The sequence below is a fragment of the Ascaphus truei genome, chromosome 4 (genome assembly GCF_040206685.1).
Source record: "Ascaphus truei isolate aAscTru1 chromosome 4, aAscTru1.hap1, whole genome shotgun sequence".
NCBI lineage: Eukaryota > Metazoa > Chordata > Amphibia > Anura > Ascaphidae > Ascaphus > Ascaphus truei.
In genome coordinates this window covers 309,885,875-309,907,350 of record NC_134486.1, presented here as the reverse complement: position 1 = coordinate 309,907,350, position 21,476 = coordinate 309,885,875, and the positions used below count along the sequence as shown (strand labels likewise).

Below are 21,476 nucleotides of genomic sequence, written 5' to 3'. Positions count from 1 at the left end.
CCGGCACTCCAGAGGTCTTCATACAAAAAGAGAGATTTTTTTAGTTTATGGAGGATGTGTTCTACATGACGCAAAACGCGTAGAGGTGACGTCATCACGCAGTCGAGAGCGGACGTGAAGACGGGAGCTCAACCTGCTGCGGATCCCCCAGCCTCGCACGGGTTATTCCCTTCCCTATAGTAAGCTGATATAACAACTTTAGATTCATCCTGTGACATAACATCTACAGTTCTGTGGGTTTTTGGAGATGAAAACCCCCGTTTAGTGCTTGGGCTGTGTGGTTCATCTGGGTCTACTAGGTTCCTTTTATCATGTGAATTTATATGTGAATTTATTTTGAGTCAATTTATAAAGTTTTTATCTATTTTTACTGATGTTTTTTTCTCTTTTTGCACTTCCTTTGTTTTGTATGTGTAAGGATACCAGGTGATTAGATTCTATTGGGACTAGAGGATAGAATCCAGACTAGCCAGGAATGGTTGTGAGATACTATTAGGTTTGTTTGTGTGTGTTGGGAAATTAGTTGGGTTAGGTTTAGGGACTTGAGTTGTGTCTGGATTTTGTTGTTTTTAGGGTCAAGCCAATTGGTTGAAATCCCCAAGAACTAACAGTGGACACTTCCCATTCAGAGAGGAAATTGAGATCAGAAACTGATTGATATCTGTCAGGGATTGTAGTGAGGCTTTATGAGGTGAGGGAGGGGGGAGGGTAGATGCCAGCAATAAGAATGGGTTTAAAGAAGGGGAGGCACATATATTATATATTTGGTCGGCAGATAGCCCTTTTTGGAATTTGAAAGGAGCATTCTCAGGGGTATGGGAATGAGTTGAAAAGGGATTGTCTGGGTTGAGTTCAAGATCCCCTGCTAAAGAAAGTAACAGTATAAATACAAATTGTATTATTTTTTTGCAGGCTGTAGATTTGTGGGGTTTGTCATTAGAATGAGTCATGGTTGATGTACTGGTTTTCAGAGTTCGCAACCACCATTCATTAGATAATGCAAGGCTTTTGAGTAGTCCAGGGTGTATGATGATGATGGGTGTGGGCCAGGAGGGAGGAGTTTGTAGTGGATAGAGAGAGTAACATCTCCATGAGGCAACAGTAAATAACAGAATTGAGGTAAGTAGCATGTTCATTATCACAGAGGTTGGTAACTTTGCATCAAGCTGTGGTAAGTCCAGTTAGTGTGCGCTTTGAGCAGACATCAGATGTGTGCCTTTTGCCTACCCCTGAGAGCGTGCTGAATGTGGCAGTGCAAGGGTCTGTTCAGGGATAGCAAAGGGATTTGGGGGATGGGAGAGGAAGTTGTGTGCAGACAAGTGTTGGTAGAGGCTGCAGTAAATAAAGTGTGAGGGGAATTAATTGTGCAGGCTAACATGCTTGGGATAATAATGTAGTCAGATGAGCTCATCGTTTACTGGCTTGTGTAGAAGAATTTTCCAAAGGATCCAATTCACAGTCCACTGCTAGTGCAGCTACAGTCTAACTACATATTCACTTACTTTCTCACTTTAAATTGATATGCTAAACCCTGCTATGCTTCCCTTGATGGCTTTGAAATGCTTACAGTAAATCTAAACAGTCACATGACCTCCCCTAATAAACCTGCATGTTACAGGCTGGACAATTAACAGATAATGCAGTTAACAATCAAGCTTGCTAACCCAAACATACCAGAGATCACCAATACAGTCAGGGTGGGGTGATTCTTGTATACAGGGGATTACAGATGATTCAATGGGCAAAACATACCACAGGTCAAAAAAAACGTCATATTGACCCATTAGTTGACCTTAGGGGCCAGTGAGGTATGGGATGACCGTTCTTAGCTTGCCACTTAGGCTATTAGGGGGTTGATATAGTAAAATATTCAAAAATGTTACTGTATTTCAAGTTGCGTATTCATATTGTGATGCCGACGCCACATTGCAGTCTCTTTTATCCCAAATGAGGCAGGAAACGCTGCATTTCTCTATACTTGGGGTTTATTTACAGGGATAAATAATACGAATAGGCCCACCGTCCCTTTAAGAAAACCACATAAAATCCTATCCCTATTCAGGGAACTAACTGACTTCTCAGGCCCTTACTATCAGGGCCACCAGCTAAGCCGGTTGTCAGCCCAAAACATGCAATACAGTAACAGCACAGTCTTTGTAAACAATAGAAAGGGTCTTGCTTATCTTAGTCCATTTGGCGATGTCCCTGCTTCAGCACAGTCTATCGTCCTTCCTTCTTCTCTTTGGGATTCAACCCCACAGGAGCTCAGGGAAACTCCTGTGTTCCTCTGTAACCAGCCGTCACTGCTTCAGCACAGCTCTCTCAGCAGTGCCTCTCACGCTTCTTTAGCCAGCCTCCGTTAGCTGGGGAGCTTTTCTGTCTCCCCCCTTCTCTGAGGAAAACTGTCTCTCAGTGCCTTGCTGCTTCCATACTCTTAAGGCATTTCTTGATCATTTAGAGTAGGCAGATTAGCTTCAGCTGCTGCTTTTCTCTAGGGAGGATTAAATTAACTCTCTGTGGTGAAAAAGTCCAATAGCTGCCCCATTCAGCCCCTGGAGGACAGCAATGGCACCACAATATCTTGACTCTATATGCTTTGGCCATGTATATATTATATATTTTTTTAAATACAGATTTGAAACAGGGGGTCTTCTGAGCTGAGTCCCATTAATTTCAGCTCTTAAGACCCCCTGCTTCCTAACATTCTTACCGGTTTCCCTGCAGTTTTCAGTTTCCTCGTCACATGGGCCAATAGGATGTCATGGCTTCCTATAGGCCCACAGGGCCCTGGGAGCTTTGAAAAGCAGCCATATCATGATGCCTGGAGTGACTACCAGCATCCTGTATGGAAGAAAGTACCTTCAAAAGCAGATGGTCCCCGGAGCTGAACTGAATGGGGTTCAGCTCCAGAGACCCCATGCTTCAATCCCTTATTGAAAAAAAATGAAGGTAAAAAAAAACGGCTTCTAATTGCGTTTTTAAGTCTCATAAAAGGAAAAAATAAACTCCTTCCTGACTCCAGTAACGGTAATCAAATTTCTCCCTGGATCAACATCCTTCACACTGTATGTTTAGTTAAATATTTAATATATCGCTGTATAGCCAACCTTTACAAGATCACACTGCATGGAAAATTATAGTATAGACAAGACGTTAAATTCATTTTTTTATTTTTGCTTGTGTACATACTGTAACTTCTCAAATATGTAATGTGTAGCATGTTGCAGTGCAACTTAAGATTCTTAACAAATCTTGCCCAACAAACTATTCCAAGAAGCAGGCGGCCAACACACCATACACAGATGCAAGCACACCAGATACACACCATACAAAATGCAAGCTCCATACACATACAAATGCACAATACATATGCTCAACAAAAACACACATATGCTCAACAAACGGGCACACCATCAACAGGGTCTAATAGGTAGATGTACTATTAAAATGAATCCAGAATGGAGCTATCATAACGAGATCTGGACTACTGTAGTTCTCTCTCGTCTATGAAATCATTATCCCATGCAAAAGACCAATTCATCTAACCAGAGGAACAACATTACTTTATAGCAGGTGTAGAACCTTTCTATGATACAACTAACACAAACAATACTAATCATACGAATAATCAGTAATAGTAACAGAGTCCATGGCACACTCTCGACCAGGAGTATATGCAAAAATAGAAAAAACACAACAAACAAGAAAAATATAGTGTAGTACATCGGAGATACCACAAAAAAATCGGATGAAAGTTTAGTAATACTATTCACATTTTCCGTGAGAAACACAGGCGTTTTGGTTGTTCCCGAGTCACCAACTCATATGGTGTAGTAGATCATCCACTGACGGGGCAGGATAAGGTGGGATAAGTGTCGTGAGCAGTGGGACCCCTGGGTCATAGAGTGGAGGATGAGGTCCTGGAGAGCTCTTCTAACAGCCAACTCCTGCGGTGCCATCCACAAAGAAATCACTGTATAAGAGTTCAAATGTCCTTGTTCATCTTCCACTGTTACCTCTGCTGTGTCAACCAATTCACCACTTGATAGGTGCCGTCCTACGCGTTTTGTCTAAGCATGTTAAACCAGACCCATTAATCAGTAATGGTAGAATACATATAAACTCAAATCGTATGTACAATGAATACACATATTCTCTGTTCTATCAAATACGGAAACTGCATTTGGACTATTAAGTGACTAATTAATTTGGTGTGTAATCTCAATTAGGATTATCACCCTAACCAATACTCATCAATCCCTTGATACTATATACCAGTCACTGCATCGATATAAATCATTTCATACTGTTACAGAAATAAATCAACAGATATTAACATCATATAATACAACAAATCTGACAACTTCTTTAAAGTGTTTAGACACACTATGTTGTAACAGACATTTTTCAATATTTCTTATGTGTTCAGCCACTTGCATTTTTAATGTGTGTGTGGTCCTCCCCACATATTGCTTCTTGCATGGACACTGCGTTAGATATCTTACATGGTCTGAGTTACAGTCTATAAAGTCATATATCAAATGACCTTACTTTGTTACCCATGAGTAAAAGTATTTGAAAGTTTTCTGTGTTGAGGTGCATTTAACACGCCTTGCAACTTATACTTAAAGAAACCCTTAGTTTTGCTGATGATGTCTTTTTTACGTCAGCTTGGGGCAAATTTTTGTTTTAGACATGGTGCTATTACTTATCCCTGACAACTCTCACAATATATACACACAAATACCATAAATGTTTTTATATATATATACATTGGATTGTTTGTGCTTGTGTTCCTTGTTTCATTACAAGATTTGTTGCATATAACTTGAGTGCTGTTCTTTGTTTCCCTTGCGGGTTAACATGTTTTCTGCTTATCCTATAGAACATGCACCTACCTTACCTCGCTAGTTGCCTACTGTTCCACACATATATATATACATATAAAAGCAAAGATGGAATCTTTTTCTCCATGCAAACCTTAAGGTTATAAATAAATATGTTAAAAGCAGTGTTCCCAGTACTGAACCTTGAGGTACTCCACTTATAACTTTAATTATGTCCATTAGTTGCTTACTGTATGTAGACACTCACTATTGCAAGGTTACTATTAAGTCTGGGATTGTGCATACACCATTTTTACTCTCTAATTGTGGCAGCAGAGAAGATGCTTTTCTGCCAGGAGTGGGCTCGCATACTAGTCACCCTAAACAATGCAATACAACTATTTGAGGACCAGTTCAGTTTTGGTAATAATTTGGGCTGGCTCTCTGCTTTAAGGCAGTGCTCTTTATTTATTCACTTTCACCCATATCAATATAAACAACCCTTGTCAGCATTATTATTTTGACTCAACTTTTAAGGACTTTTGTACGACTGAAAGGCATAATTTCCAGTTACGTTAAAACAGTTTAACACTCCATACTGATTAATATGTGGTTCTCCTTTGTTCATGCATTGTTGCTCAAATGCAATCTGGTCATTAAAGTAGCTCTGTTTTTCATGACAAGTTGAATAATCGAGTATTTCCAGTGGCTGTGTAAATCTTTCCATGTGTTGATACATGCACTGCGCTGAAATACCATCATTGGTATCGTCCACAGTAACATTGTTTTCAGAAGCATTGGTGACATAAGTCAGGTTTCTCAGTTCTACAGTTGTATCGCAAAGAACACCAGGATCAATTTCCCTCTGTCTGCAGTTAACATATTCTTTCTTCCAAGGTTCTGTTGAGATATATCTTTTGTTTTGGGATTTCTCATTGCTGTTTTCTTTAGCTTCCAGTACATATTTTGTGAGTTCCATGCTCTCAAAGGTTGAAGGGAAAAATACTCTTGCTTCCTCTCTATGTACTATTGCCTTTAATTCCAGACCATGTAAAATCTATGAAACAGAGACAAAATGTGGGCTATCAGTTATAGTATAGCTAACTGTAAAGAAAAATGGAAACCAACACTGTGGGCCATATTTACTAAGATGTTTTCTGTCATAAGGCAACTTACGGCACATCTTACAGCCCCTTTAATTTTTACCTATCTAAATCTTAAACCAGAACATGTCACACTGGGCTAACGTCACTCAAAATGCATAGCGAAACATGGCTTTAACAAGTGCAATGTTATTATTAAACATGATATGCATAATATGTCTTTCAAAAGGACAGGGTGCAACAAAATTAAGTATATGCGTAAAACTGTAGCAATAAGGATTTCAGAAGATGGCTTTAACCAGTTTAGGTAACAGGGTGGGCTCTTTCACGCATGTTTTAGTTCTAAAAAATGTCCGTGTTATGGTTTTAGACATGAGGGGGTGTTAAAGAGGAGAAATAAAGCCAGATGAAATTAATCAGATTAATACACAAGAGGAGATCAGATAGAAATAATCATATAAATGGTGTAAGAAAATAAATACATGGGGAGAGGAGAGAGACAGACATGTGGGGGAAGAGGAGAGAGAACTATATGCTGGAGGAAGGGGAGAGATGCTAGGGGGAGAGGGAAAGACATGCTGGGGGGGAGGAGAAAGACATTCTAGGGGGGGAGAGAAGGAGAAAGATATGCTAGGGGGAGAGGGAAAGATATCCTAGGGGAAGGTGAGAAAAAGACATGCTGGGGGAAGAGGGTAGAGAAAGATATGCTAGGGAAAGAGAGAGGAAAGAGACATGCTAGGGGGGGGTGGAGGAGAGAGAAAGACATACTGGAGGAGGAGAGAAGAGAGATGTTGGGGAAGAGGGGAGAAAAAGACATTTAAGGGGGGAGAGAGAACAGAAATACCTGCTACTGGAGGGAGAAGAGAGTGAAACATATTAGCGGAAGAGGGGACAGAAAGACATGCTGGGAGAAAAAGAGAAACATAAAGGGGAAAATAATAGTCACAGGAGTGGGGAGAAAGACTTTGGAGGAGAGATAGAGATGGAGGGGGGGGGGGGGATAAGTTGAGAAACCCCATTGGGAAAGGAAAGAAGAAAAATACATTAAGGAAGGAAAAGAGTGAAAGAGATGAAGAGGAAGAAAATAAACACAGAGGATGGGACAAAAGGGGAAAAGATGGAATGACATGAAGGATGTGGGCGAAAGACACTAGGGGAAAAGACGTGAGAAAGGCATGAGGAGCAGGGGGAGGGGGAATAAAGATAGATGACATTGGAAGTATAGACCAAAGTATAACCGTCAGCGAGCAAACAATGGGGGCCCGTTCTTCAAACCCCCCCAAACCCCAACCCCCCCTCCAACCCCAACCCCCCTCCCTCTTGCTCTTTCACTCTTGTTCCTTCACCCACCATACACACACATACATACATACATACTGTACATACATACATACATACATCCCCCCTGCCCCACAATACATACACACAATGGGGGCCCCGTTCTTCAAATTTGTTCTGTTCTGGGCAGTAGCGGATTTCCGGTTAGGCCCGAGCATGGGGCAGCAAAAATGTCCACCCACATATACTTTTTCCGTGCTCTTGGGCCTATCGGATCTAATAGGAAGTAATTTTATCTGTTGTGGACGGCTGCTTACCTGCCTCCCTCCTCCTCCTGAAATACAGCGTCAAATGACGCCGCGGACGTCACAAACGTGACGTCGCCTCATGATGTCGTGTTCTCATGGCAACATGACGGCACGTTGGTGATGTCACTGCGGTTCAGAAGGAGCCGGGGGGCAGCAGGTAAGGAGGCCGCTGCAACAGCTGTGTCTAGGTGTGGCAGATTTTGAAATGCGACACTGGTTCTGGGCCCAAGGAAATGGGTGCCAGGAACTTTTCTAACACTTCCCCACAATACACACACAACACCCCCCGCCCCACAATACACAAACACACATAATAACCCCCTGCCCCAGAATACACACACCCAATACCCCCACCCCAACCCACAATACACATACACAAAACACATACCCTGCTGCACAATACACAGACATAATGCCCAATGCCCCACAATACAAACAAACACAATAACCCCCCTGCCCCACTATACACACACAATACCCCCCGACCCACAATACACACACACACAATACCTCCCTCCCTAATACACACACACAATACCACCACCCCCCCCCCACAATACACACACACACATAATACTCCCCCTGCCCCACAATACATACACACAATACCCCCCGGCCCACAATACACACACACAAAAAAAACTTCACCCCAATACGCACACACAATACCCCACACCCAACAATACACAAACAATATCCCTCCTGCATCACAATACACACACACCCACAATAACCTCCTGCCCCAGAATACGCACACACACCGCCCCACAATACATATACACATTACCCTCCTGCTGCACAATACACACACAATCCCCCCTGCCCCACAATACACACACACAATACCCCTCTCCCCCAATAAAACCCACACACACAATAAGCAACCTGCCCCACAATACACACAATAGCACCATGAGGAGGAGATGCGCTGCAGGGGGGAGGAGACACGCACCATGGGGGAGGAGGCAGCCCAACAGCAACTTCCAGTGCCGGGCCCAGTTACCGGGCATGGGGCTCCTGTCCCAGATCTCCCCAATGTCAGCTCACGAGCACGGGCCACATTGCAACACCTTGTTGGTGGTGAGTTTGACAGCCCTGCCATAATGCTTCCTCCTGGCCCTCCACTTTATCACCTGCTGGTCATTGTTGCTTAGCCCCAGCTAGAGCACAAAGAGAAGCAGACAAGTTGCTGGGTGTAGCAGAGCTTGGTGGGGCAGCTGAAACTAGAAACAGTGATGTCCCTTATGGGGTACTAAACAGGCTCGAACTGGGCCTGTGGTCCAGAATCACTCTCACCAACATGAACTGCATCAACACTTGCTGCTCCATTTCCTTCTCACACGTGTTCAAACAGATGGATTTGGGCAGAGGAAGTACAGGTATCAACACTCACTGTCTGTAAGGAATCCGCTCCTGGCTTTGATTATAGCCTTGCAGACCTCTGCAGTTACAAAGGCTTCCTCTGGCAATCAATGGCACATGTGCTGCCTATCATTGCAGCTTCTGCCCTGTGCTCCATCATTGGAGGAATGCTCACACACCCTCCCCCTGTGATTGGATCTCTGCCCTTTATATGGTGGCTTTGGCACTAGTTCAGACCCAAGCATAAGTCCTTCCTTGGACGTTACGTGTTCTGCCACAAGCCTCTGTGTTCTAACCTCCTTGTGTTCTAACCTCTCTGGTTTTTGTTAGTAGTTCCTGGGTATCCTGAGGCCTGCTGCTACGCTTCCCACAGAGGCCTGTGTTCCTGAGTGTCCTGAGGCCTGCTGCTGCGCTTCCCGCAGAGGCCTGTGTTCCAGAGTATCCTGAGGCCTGCTGCTACGCTTTCCGCAGAAGCCTGTGTTCCTGAGTATCCTGAGGCCTGCTGCTACACTTGCCGCAGAGGCCTGTGTTCCTGAGTAACCTGAGGCCTGCTGCTACGCTTCTACGCAGAGGCCTGATTTCCTGTGTCCCTGAGGCCTGCTGCTATTCTCCACGCAGAGGCCTGCTTTGGTCGTCTGTGCTGAAGCATTTGGTTTTCCCCCGATGCTGCCCCGTGATGTATTTTGGCCAGCCTGCTGTCTCCCCCTGCTGAGACCGGCGTCATGGGCCGAGGCTGCTCCTCGCGCAGAGGCCACTCCTGCATTCACACTCCTAAGCTGAAGCGGGGAACTCCTGTCTACCTGTTGCCGAACTCTTGCTTGAATAACGACGATGCTGCCTTCTCCAATCCTCACCCTGCTATGTACGACTACGAACTTCGCACTGCGGACCAGTCTGCGCAGTCTAAGGTCGGTGATTTCAAAACCCCACCTCAGCACCGCGGTCCGGCCTTGGTTTGTGGCGAGCACAATTGTAACACTGTCACTTAAAACACATCAGCTGAGAATGATCACAAGGATGGCAGAATCTCCTGCTACAAGTTAGAAAAAGACCACCAAGTCCTCAAAACTGGCCATAGCTACTAGAGTGGGATTGAAGAAGGTAGAATAATGACCTCCTCCGAGGCTCAACTCAGCACAGCTAAACATAAACTATAGCAGCAGTCTCCTGAGTTATGCCTACAGGGGGTGCAGCAACAGTACTACCGCTGCTGCTACTGTTATGTCTACAACTGCTGACATTGTTGTGCCTTCTGCTTTAACTGAGCCTCTAGAATTGGCAAAATGTCTCTTCAGTTTCACAATAGGAGCCGAACCCCCACCCTGTCCATGACAAATCACCTCTCCATTTTATTTTATGTCTGCCTCTCTGCCGAACAGTCATCTCCCCAGCTAATTGCTCCTTCCCTCTCCCAAACAACACCGACCAAAGGGAGCAGTAAGAACACTTACAGATGCAGCCAGACTTACTGTTACTTCGTTGCTGCGGACAAACAAAACTAATTCCACAGCACCATGGACAGTGTCTGCCGGGATAGAGCTACGGGAGTCCATGCTTCAGAATGGGCTTGCCGCAGTATTAATCTTCATTTGATCATACTGACTTCAGTGCCATTAATTGGTTGAACCTCCATATATAATAATATAATAATTTTTTGTTCATGTATACCTCCTTGTCGTTTGCTCCTATCCTATCAGGAAGATCCCAACATGTGTCCATCTCAGGCTCTAACTCCAACCCCCTGGATATCACCTGTGGTGTCCCGCAAGGCTCTGTTCTGGGGCCCCTACTCTTCTCAGTGTTCATTAATGATCTTCCCACAGCTTGTAAGGAAGCCTCAATACACATGTATGCAGATGACACAATCCTGTATGCACACAGCCATAGCCTCTCTGACCTTCAACACATACTTCAGTCTGACTTTTTGAGACTCGAAAACTGGATTTCCCAAAACAAACTGTTTTTAAACACTGACAAGACTGTAACAATGGTATTTGGGACCAAGACTAAATTTGTAAAGCTTCCAGTGACTGAGCTCCTGATTAGAACCAACGCTAAAACCACCCTAACACCTGTCACTAGTTTTAAATACCTGGGCTTATGGTTTGACTCCCACTTAACATTCGGGATGCACATTGATACCCTGACAACCAAGACCTATGCCAAACTAGGGGTACTTTACAGGAACAAATCCTCCCTAAGTCTCCTGGTCAGAAAGCGTATTGCACAGCAGATGCTAATGCCAATTATTGACTATGGAGACATAGTATATGGCTCGGCTCCTCAAACCCACCTTAGCAAACTTGACACCCTCTACAATTCAATTTGTCGTTTTGTTCTCCAATGCAACTACAACACACATCACTGCGAAATGCTCAAAGAACTAGATTGGTCATCACTAGAGTCTAGGCGCAAAGTTCACCTTTCCTGTCTCACCCTCAAATACTTTCTGGGCAAGCTACCCAGCTACCTGAACAAGCTCCTCACCCCTACCACATGCAGTACCTATCACCTGAGATCAGACTCCAAAAGACTATTCATGGTCCCAAGACTCAACAAAGTATCCGGACGTTCCTCCTTCTCCTTCCGTGCACCCCAAAACTGGAACAACCTACCAGAGACTCTCATATCCACCACCAGCTTAAGTTCTTTCAAATCTAAGGCTGTCTCACACTTTAATCTGGTCTGTAACTGTTTCATACGCTCATAATATATATTTTCTTTAACTGTGCATGCAATGTCTTGTATATAAATGTATACCTTGTTCATTTATGTAACTGTATTTGTAACCATGTATTATTTGTTTTACTCTGTGCCCAGGACATACTTGAAAACGAGAGGTAACTCTCAATGTATTACTTCCTGGTAAAATATTTTATAAATAAATATAAATAAATAAAACAACTTGATGAACGAATGGAGAAGAGGTACCGTATGGGCATTCCACAAATTATGGCAGTAGCTGGGGTATGACCGGTCATTTAAAACTGTCTGGCAATGTACACTGGCGACACACTTTATTCGAGCTCGGCTAGTCCCACGAATTCGGGTATACCCGGGTGTATTGAGGTTTGTGACTGTTTTCTGCCCGAGTGCATTGAGGTATTTTCCAGGCAGAGATTGAAGCATTTTATTCCCGCTGGCTGCAATACTGCACAGTATATATATATATACTGCATTACAATTCATGAATTTATGCCATCTGGTAGACACGTGAAGCATTGCAGCCTATTAAATCCTAATCATTATCATTTAACAGATCAGCCGCCCGTCAGCCAGGCATGAACCCAGGCTGGGAAGGCAAATGCAACGGGGCTTGTCAGAGGTGAGGAGCGGCGCATTCCAGGTATCTGCCAGGTACATACTGGGTATTTGCTCGAATAAAGTGTGTCGGTGCAGTACAATCCGCTGTATGATGCAGATGACCGAATATGGGGTCTACATCAATATCTACATCATGAGGGATGAGGGAATATGGGGTCTAATATCTACATCATAAGGGAATACTATAGGACCATATACAGTCATCTACGTCATCAAGGACAGGACATTTAACACTGTCTGGCACTGTTTCACATGTTAACACATTCTGACCCAGGAGGAAGCTGTATGACCTGTGAAACACATAGGGTGATTGGCTGAGAGACCCAGCAGTGGTGGAAACTGCACTGCGATCGACTCTGGAAGCAACGTGATGTCATCTAAACCAGTCAGGGACAGCGCTGACCCGATAGAAGATGCAGGAGGCCCTGGACTGTGTTTGAGTCAGAAGGACAGACCAAAAGTGCTGCAAAGCACTGGTCTATTTGCTTTTAATATTTATGAGGGTTCTGATTTGATATGTTTTATTCATTTGTAAGTAAAAACATTTTATGTCTTCTTTTCTCTGAGGAATACAACCCTGAGACGACTACCTACAGTAAGAACTCAAGCACCTGTTTACTTATATCAGAAGGCTTCATTACCTACACTTGTGAGTGCATTGGACATTTTTGTTGAGATCTATGTCCTTTTCTATTTAGATGTATTGCCCAGCCGTGTGTTTTTTCCCCACAAATATCCTGAGAGAATTTGCCCAATTATTTGAAACCTTGAACTTACTAAACTGATGCAGGACTTACCAGATTTGAAGGAAGCTGCATTTTGGGATGAAACACATATTTGTCCAATATTAGGTATATTGCCAGAATGCAAACTACTATAAAAACTCCAAGAGCTGCCGCAACTGATCCTAAGTAGATTTCTTTTGCTATTGTACCTGGGAGAAAAAAAAAGTTGTACCAGATTGAATAAGAGTTATATTAAACTGCACTTAAATATATTTTTCTGGGTATATTTTTAACTGTATTTATAAATTAATAATACTGTATGTTACATTTCATATGCATCTTTTACATATCCACAGGTTTAGCACAGGAAGGGGACTGAAAGGTCAATGTATATTTAAAATAAAATACTTTTTGATTTTATTCAAAGAAGCTTGACAGTCTACATGCTCTATTCACACATCCAAGAGCACCCAGGCTAGTTTCCATTGTTTCATAAGTGCCGCCCTGTCTAAAATATATACATATATACATACATACAAATATATATATATATATAAAACAAAATGGGGCAGCCAGCACTCCCAATACCATAAACAGTTTGCGGTGCATGTCCTATACCAATAGTAAGAGGAAAGTAATCCACTCCAGCAGGAGCAGACACAAGACAGCACTCAAAGGTAAGTAAGAAAACGTGTATTCAAAAATAAACATCGCACAAACATGACCAACGTTTCGGTCCTCGTGGGACCAGCACCACCCTGAGGAAGGTCCCACGAGGACCAAACGTTGGTCATGTTTGTGCTATGTTTATTTTTGAATACAAGTTTTCTTACTTACCTTTGAGTGCTGTCTTGTGTCTGCTCCTGCTGGAGTGGATTATCTCTCTCTCTCTCTCTATACACACACACACACACACACACATATATATATATATATATATATATATATATATATATATATAGGAACAGTTTTAAAGACAGCGCACCTTTTCCAGCACACCCAAATCGCTGCCCCTCTGGTGACGTGTGCCAAAATGTTGCACCAAATACCAATATTGAATATGATAATTACATGAACCAACTAGTGCTTGCCTATACAAGATAAATTGTAATATAATGAAAAAACATAAATAAACCAAACAAAAAAATTGTAAAAAATGTGCAAAAATGTGAAAAAAAAATTATTGCAATAATCTGTGTAGCATAAAAATACAAAAAATGAACTATAAAAAATACTTAAGTCAAATGAAGTCCATGAATGAATAAAACAAAGGTCCAGGCTGCTTCTTCTTGGGCTCACCAAGTTCCCATAGTACCTATTAGAAAAAGAAAAGAGAAAAAGCGCCCGATCCTTGTGTAAAATCAGATGAACATTTTAATAAATCATGGACAAGACAAATGCACACTTACATTTGTCTAATAAAAACAGGCTTTTTATGGGACCTGCCCATGCACCAAACGAAGACTCCACAGTCACCTCCGCTCTGCAATCTCACGATTAATTCGTATTCCAGTATTTGAGAACGCCGTTTTCTCCAGGGTGTATATCAACCATCCGTCAGGAGCTTCTCATCAGCGTGCGTCCGCCATTGCTCCGCACGCATGTGGTACTGGATACCGGAAGGACTTTGCCTGCGTTTCCTTGGTTTCTCTCTGGTGCCGAAGGCAGGTCAGCCACCGTAGTTGCAATGTCGGTGGCTGACCTGCCTTCGGCACCAGAGAGAGACCAAGGAAACGTAGGTAAAGTCCTTCCGGTATCTAGTACCACATGCACTTGTAAGTGTGCATTTGTCTTGTCCATGATTTATTAAAATGTTCATCTGATTTTACACAAGGATCGGGCGCTTTTCTCTTTTCTTTTTCTAATATATATATATATATATATATATATATATATATATATAGCAACTGTAAATATTACTGTATGTTCATTTGCATGTCTTAGACAGGTCTGCAACCCCTGTCTTTCCCCATTGTCACCCAGCATACAGCGCTTCCACTGCAGCAAGGGATTCTGGGAAATGACATGCAAATGAGCACTCAGTGCCACCTTTTGTCTCAAGCTCGTATTATACATATATACACACACACACAGGTAGGTAGGGAGACGGTATTGGTGTTCAGGACGTGCTGATAGCGAATGCGCGAGCTGCCGTTTGCCTATTTGGCGAATAAATATATATATATAATTATATATATATATATATATAATATATTGTGTGTGTATAAAGATTTTAAAAGGCAGGCACACCAATCGTACAATAAATGTGTCTTTACTAGCGTGTAAAGCTTATGTTGACTACTGTATGTAATCTAGTGTCTGCTATGACGGTCTTTTCTGCTTTTGCGGTGTACGTTTTGCATCCACTCACCCCTCCCTATACCTTGCACCTTTGTTTCAATAATAAAAAAAAAGTTAATATTAACTTAACTGTGCATGTTCACTAAGTTTGAAGGACACTCACGTGTGGTAGTAACTTCCAACAATACCAACTGCTGATACAGTACATTCTAAAGACCATATACTGTATACTGACAGATAGCTCCAAGGATATGTAATTCAACGCAAGATGAGAAAAAGTTAGTTTCATCGATGAGAGAACAGAAAGACAGAGAAACAGAAGTTGCGAAAAATGTGCATAAAATATATGCACGGTGTGCCTTTTGAAGTTGTATATGTTGTATTCTAAAAATTCCAAGAGTTACAGAGGACACCATTGCAAATAAACATAAAACATATAGCTGTTACACAGCATGTTACAGGTAATGTCATGTCAACATCTGTTATTAGAAAAATTCTCTTCAAGGAATCCTCCTATTTTCGGAAATTGTATTTAAAATTGTCCATTTAAGAAATTAGAAAAAATATCAGTCTATCCAAGACTGAATTCTGTCCGTACAAGTATAATATGTAACATTAATAGGGCTATCTTTTATTTTGTAACATTACATTAGTAAAATAAGTATCACTTATTTATTGAGATGGGTACGTTTGAAGGGGCAAAATCCGAAACTCCCATGGTTTGGAAACATCTGAGCTGCGGCTTGGCTCAAATGGCCTGCTGTGTGAGGTGGAAACGGAGACAGACCTTGTTTCTGATTTATATTCTACTAGATTTGGTGCCCGGCTTCGCCCGGGGAATTTAATATTGAATACATCTCCCGCCCCCCCCCTCCCCACCCCCCTGCTGCTGGATGTAGTGTGTGGGGTGAGATTTGTCCTGTCTGTGTGTCTGTGTGTGTGTGTATGTGTATATGTGTGTGTTTGTCTGTGCGTGTGTTTCATCCTGCTGCCGGAACATGTCCCCGGTCCCCCCTCCCCTCCCCCCCCCCCCCCCGCTGCCGGCACATCTCCCCGGCTCCCCCCCCCCCCCCCCGCTGCTGGATTTAGTGCAAGGTGAGATTTGACCCTGTCTGTGTGTGTCTGTGTGTCTGTCTGTGTGTGTATATGTGTGTGTCTGTCTGTGTGGTGTGTGGTCTCCCCCGCTGCTGGAACATGTCCCCGGCCGCCCCTCTCCCCACCCCCCCCAATGGTACATCTCCCCTCGCTGGTGGCAAATGTTCCCGCACCCCTCCCCTCCCCCGTTGGTACATCTCCCCCCGCTGCTGGCACATGTCATCCTCCTGCCCCGCTGGTACATCTCCCCCGCTAGCTGGCACATCTCCCCCCACTAGTTGGCACATCTCTTCTCCCACTTGTACATCTCCCCCACACATCTCACATCACACATAAACACAGAGACACAGAGATCCACACACAGCCCCGATCCAGGCAAGGACACGGCACCCTCCCTTCTTAGTCAAGCCCCCCACCCCGCTCTATCATTTTTGCTGGACAGCCGAGGGAAGTTTAGAATGTCCATAATGAGGTGAGTCACATTGGAAGCTCACATATTTGCGTTGACCTTCAAATCCGCAGCAGAATTTCCAGTGAAGTTTTGTTGTGCTACGTGGTGCCATTTCTGTGATTTCGATGCCTCAGGCATAAAAAGAAACTAACAAACGGAATCCAACTTAGAATTATAGTATAGATATACTTAGAATCAGCACTAATAGGGTACATTTCTTGTCCTGGTCTGCGAGATGCTGTGTACCAAATTTGTTGTGAGTACATCCAGCTGATTGCAATATGGACGTGTGGGAAGTTGAAAGTAACTTCTGTTTTTCTGCCGTTCTGTACAGTACTTTCAGGTTGAGATGGACACATTTTTGGATCAATTTGGATTCGCAGTGGATCAGCTGGTTCCTTGGTCCGCGGATTTCAAGCGGATCAATCTCAAAAAGGGTTATTCGCCTTTTGCGGATTGTCTATTTTTATTACCAACTAGCTGAGAGACCGGCGATGCCCGAGATGTAAATGCGTAATAGGTAGTATTATTATAACTCGTTGAACAATAGGTGAGTATTTGTTGTAAAGGTTTCGGGGGGGGGGAGAAAGGGGAGCGGGGGGGGAGAAAGGGAGCGGGGGGGGGAGAAAGGGGACGGGGGGGGAGAAAGGGGAGTGGGGGGGAGAAAGGGGCACGGGGGGGAGAAAGGGAGTGGGGGGGGGAGAAAGGGGAGTGGGGGAGGGAGAAAGGGGAGCGGGGGGGGAGAAAGGGGAGCGGGGGGGGGAGAAAGGGGAGCGGGGGGGGGAGAAAGGGGCGCGGGGGGGAGAAAGGGGAGCGGGGGGGGTAGAAAGGGGAGCGGGGGGGGTAGAAAGGGGAGCGGGGGGGGGGAGAAAGGGGAGCGGGGGGGGGGGGGGAGAAAGTGGAGCGGGGGGGGAGAAAGGGGAGCGGGGGGGAGAAAGGGGGAGTGGGGGGGAGAAAGGGTGAGCGGGGGGGGGAGAAAGGGAGCGGGGGGGGAGAAAGGGGAGCGGGGGGGGGAGAAAGGGGAGCGGGGGGGGGGTAGAAAGGGGAGGGGGGGTAGAAAGGGGAGGGGCGGGGAGAAAGGGGGGAAGAAAGGGGAGCGGGGGGGGAGAAAGGGGAGCGGGGGGGGGAGAAAGGGGAGCGGGGGGGAGGGAGAAAGTGGAGCGGGGGGGGAGAAAGGGGAGCGGGGGAGAAAGGGGAGCGGGGGGGGAGAAAGGGGAGCGGGGGGGGGGAAAAGGGGAGCGGGGGGGGGGGGGGGGGAAAGGGGAGTGGGGGGGTGGAGAGCAGTGGGCATATGTATTGTCATAATTTATGTATGGGCATTTCCCCCCCCCTCCTCCGTGCGTCCGTCCCCCTGCTGGTTCGGCTGGTGGCCCCCCCCTGTTCCCCGTGACTCCCCCCCCCCGTTCCCCGTGACTCCCCCCCCCCCGTTCCCTGTGACTCGCGCTCCCCCCCCTCCCCCCCGGAGCCCGCTTGGTCCCCGATGTTAGCCGTCCTGCTGAGTGAGGCGTGCAGGCGGCTGCAGGAAGCACCCTGTGAGGGCCTAAGACTCGCGCTCCCCATCCCCACCCCCGGCGCCCGCTCGATGTGACGTCAGGCTGAGCGCGGTAGGAAGCGCCCTGTGTGTGTGGGCCTGAGGCTGAGGAGGGACGCGCAGTGGGCCTGAGGCTGAGGCGGCATGCGCAGTGGGCCTGAGGCTGAGGCGGGACGCGCAGTGGGCCTGAGCTGAGGCGGGACGCACAGTGATTTACCTGAGCGGGTGGTAGCGCCGGGGAGGTAAGGGAGCGGCTGGGTAGGAGGGCCGCTCTTCCCGTCCGGAGCCAGTGCAGGACGGCGCACGTGAGGGGAGGGGGAGGGGGGCGGACAGAGGGTGTGTGTGTGTGTGTGTATAGAGCTGCTGTGTTGTGTGTTGTGTGTGTGTGTGTGTGTGTGTATAGAGCTGCTGTGTTGTGTGTGTGTGTGTGTGTATAGAGCTGCTGTGTTGTGTGTGTGTCTGTGTGTGTGTGTGTGTGTGTGTTGTGTGTATAGAGCTGCTGTGTTTGTGTGTGTGTGTAGAGCTGCTGTGTTGTGTGTGTGTGTGTGTGTGTGTGTGTGTGTGTGTGTGTGTGTGTGTGTGTGTGTGTGTGTGTGTGTGTGTATAGAGCTGCTGTGTTGTGTGTGTGTGTGTGTGTGTGTGTGTTTAGAGCTGCTGTGTTGTGTGTGTGTGTGTGTGGGCCATCACTCCGCCTCAGGCCAATGAGAGGTGTGCGGGGGCGGGCGACCCAAGGGACCAATGAGATTTCCCCTAGGGACACCGGACATCCAGGCAGTGCTTTCACTAAAATAGTAATAGATACACTCCCTGGATTCCACAATCCGTTGGCGGATTCTGAACAATTCGCCAACAGATTGCTGTATCCGTGGATTGAATTGTACAAATCCGTCAATGGATTTTACTCGATGGTGGTTTTTGATTAATCCGCGTGGATTAAAATCGACCAAATCCATTAGTGGATTGTACACTGTGAAACAGATTTTGTGGGGGAAATCGAAAAAATCCCGGAATCTCTACTCTTAGGCATGAAACAAACTATTTATCATATCTTGAACTGAATTACATATGCTTGGAGCTAATACCCATAGTCTGTATATACAGTACAAACTAAAATTAAAACCGGTCTTGAAGAATGTACTATATCAGCAGTTGGTAGTGTTGAAAGTTACTACCACACGTGAGTGTACTTCAAAATGTGTGAGCATGCACACCAGACTAAAAAAAAAGTAAATATTAAATTCACACAAGTCACCCAATGGCCGATACCTCCTCCGGGATGTTCCAACATTTGTAGCTAGCCAACAATATGCGTTATGATGTAACTGATGAGCTTACATGACAACACAATGCGGTTGACAGCTGCCTACCTAGCCAAAGGCAGAAAGTATTTGTGGATAGGAACCCAGCCAGCAGCCAGCCAGGAAACTTGAGGCATAGATTATTTTTAATAATTGTATGATAAAAAAAACACCAAAGTGTCCACTGAGTGAAATTCTTTTAAAGCATCATAGTTAACAATACATTGACAATTTAGTAGTTTAACCCTTTCAGTATCAGAGGGGCTACAGCACTACAGATTTGCTTCTCTGCAGTGATGCAAATAATAATAATAATAATAGCATGTTTTTGTATAGCGCTTCTAATTGTATGCAGCGCTTACCAGAGACATTTTGCAGGCACAGGTCCCTGCCTGTGGAGTTTACAATCTATGTGTTTTTTTTAGGGTGCCTGATGCACAGAGAGATAAACTGACTTGCCCAAGGTCACAAGGAGCTGACACCGAGAATTGAACCAGGGTCCCCAGCAACAATCTCAGTCAGTGTCTTTACTCACTGACCCACTCCTTCTCCTTCTGGAAGAGGAAGACCTCTCCACAGATGTGGTGAACACCACCTGTACAGAAGAGGAGGTCTGTCCTCTTCCATTCTGCTCATGTTCACCATATCTGTGGAGCAGTCAACCATTGCATCCTCTTGGCAATGCAAGTGTCGCCGTGACAATGCAATGCTGCAGAAGGAAGGCAGCTCTGCATAAGGTAAGACCTCCCCAGCTAATACACATGCGCACACACACATGCGCACACCGCCCACCTCCCCCAGATACACACACACCCCTCTCCCCCGTTCCTATCTTGAGGTGAGCGGCGGTGCAGTCCTGCACCAATTTGGGGCACCCCGGCTCCTCCCAGCAGCTCTCCCCTCTCCTGGTGGAATTTAGACCCCAGCGTCATCAGGAGGAGGGAGAAAAGGGAGCACGGGTTCACCTTACTCGCCTTGCCCTAGAGGCCGGCCCTGCGACTCACAGAATGGAGTAGTCATAGGAAATCAAACCCCTCCAAGTTTCAGCTCACCCTGTTTACAAACTAAACAAAGCGCATTCAGTCATTCAGATGTAACATGTCTGCCATTAGTACAGTTTGGTTCTAGGGGGGACTGCACCTTTAATGAATAAACCCTTAAGTGAGGACATTATGACACAATAGATATTTGAGCTCTGATTTCCTGGTCTGAATCTCAGAGCCTTCCTATTAAGGTGCTTTACCATGTGTGTTCTACAGTACCTTGCATGGCATTTGTAAAGGCTCACCTTCCAGTGTCACACACTGTTCTGGACTTGGGCTGCTTGTTTTCTTCATATACCAAAATTCTATTGCAACACTAATGCAGTAGCTAGAGCCAGGGGTTAAATTTGATATATTCCTAATATTCTCTGTAGTATCATATGTCCTGGACAACTGAAAAAAGATAACAAGTTTCTAATGTCATGCATAAAGTAGAAATAGCCGTGTTAGTCCAGTTGTTATAGTGCAGAGTAAATGAGTACTTCAGTGTAAGGAGATTCCCTTTTTATTTGGACTAACAATTTATATTTTAATACAAGCTTTCAAGAGATGTCTGTCTTCCCCATTGTAAGATACATCGCAGACTCCACCCCCGCCAAGGTCCAGTTGCCTGATTGGTTCCAGGTTCTTTCCTGCCTGCAGCAGCAATTCGGCATTTGATTCGCCAGTTCTCCTATTTAGGCTCAGCCCTACAACCAGGAAGTTGGCTGAGCATAAACCTTGTGATGTTTGCTGATCGGAAGCACCCTGCCCGGCTTATTCTCGACCATTCTGCTCCTCTCCTACCCACGACCCGGCTAAGTGACCCCTATGATCCGTATCTCTCCAACC

The 21,476-nt window shown here is 45.1% G+C and overlaps 1 protein-coding gene across 2 annotated transcripts in view; it reads right to left on the bottom strand.

The window, feature by feature from the left end:
- Positions 1-3,188: 3,188 nt before the first annotated feature.
- IL22RA2 (interleukin 22 receptor subunit alpha 2) overlaps positions 3,189-21,476 on the bottom strand; it is a 25,609-nt gene continuing 7,321 nt past the window's right edge. For both annotated transcript variants that reach the window (XM_075594809.1, XM_075594811.1), the window contains 3 exons: positions 20,891-21,038; positions 12,999-13,135; positions 3,189-5,883 (listed from right to left, as the gene is read on the bottom strand). In XM_075594809.1, coding sequence (XP_075450924.1) covers positions 5,359-5,883; positions 12,999-13,135; positions 20,891-21,038 — 810 coding nt within the window. In that variant the 3' untranslated portion in view covers positions 3,189-5,358. The remainder of the gene's footprint in view (positions 5,884-12,998; positions 13,136-20,890; positions 21,039-21,476) is intronic.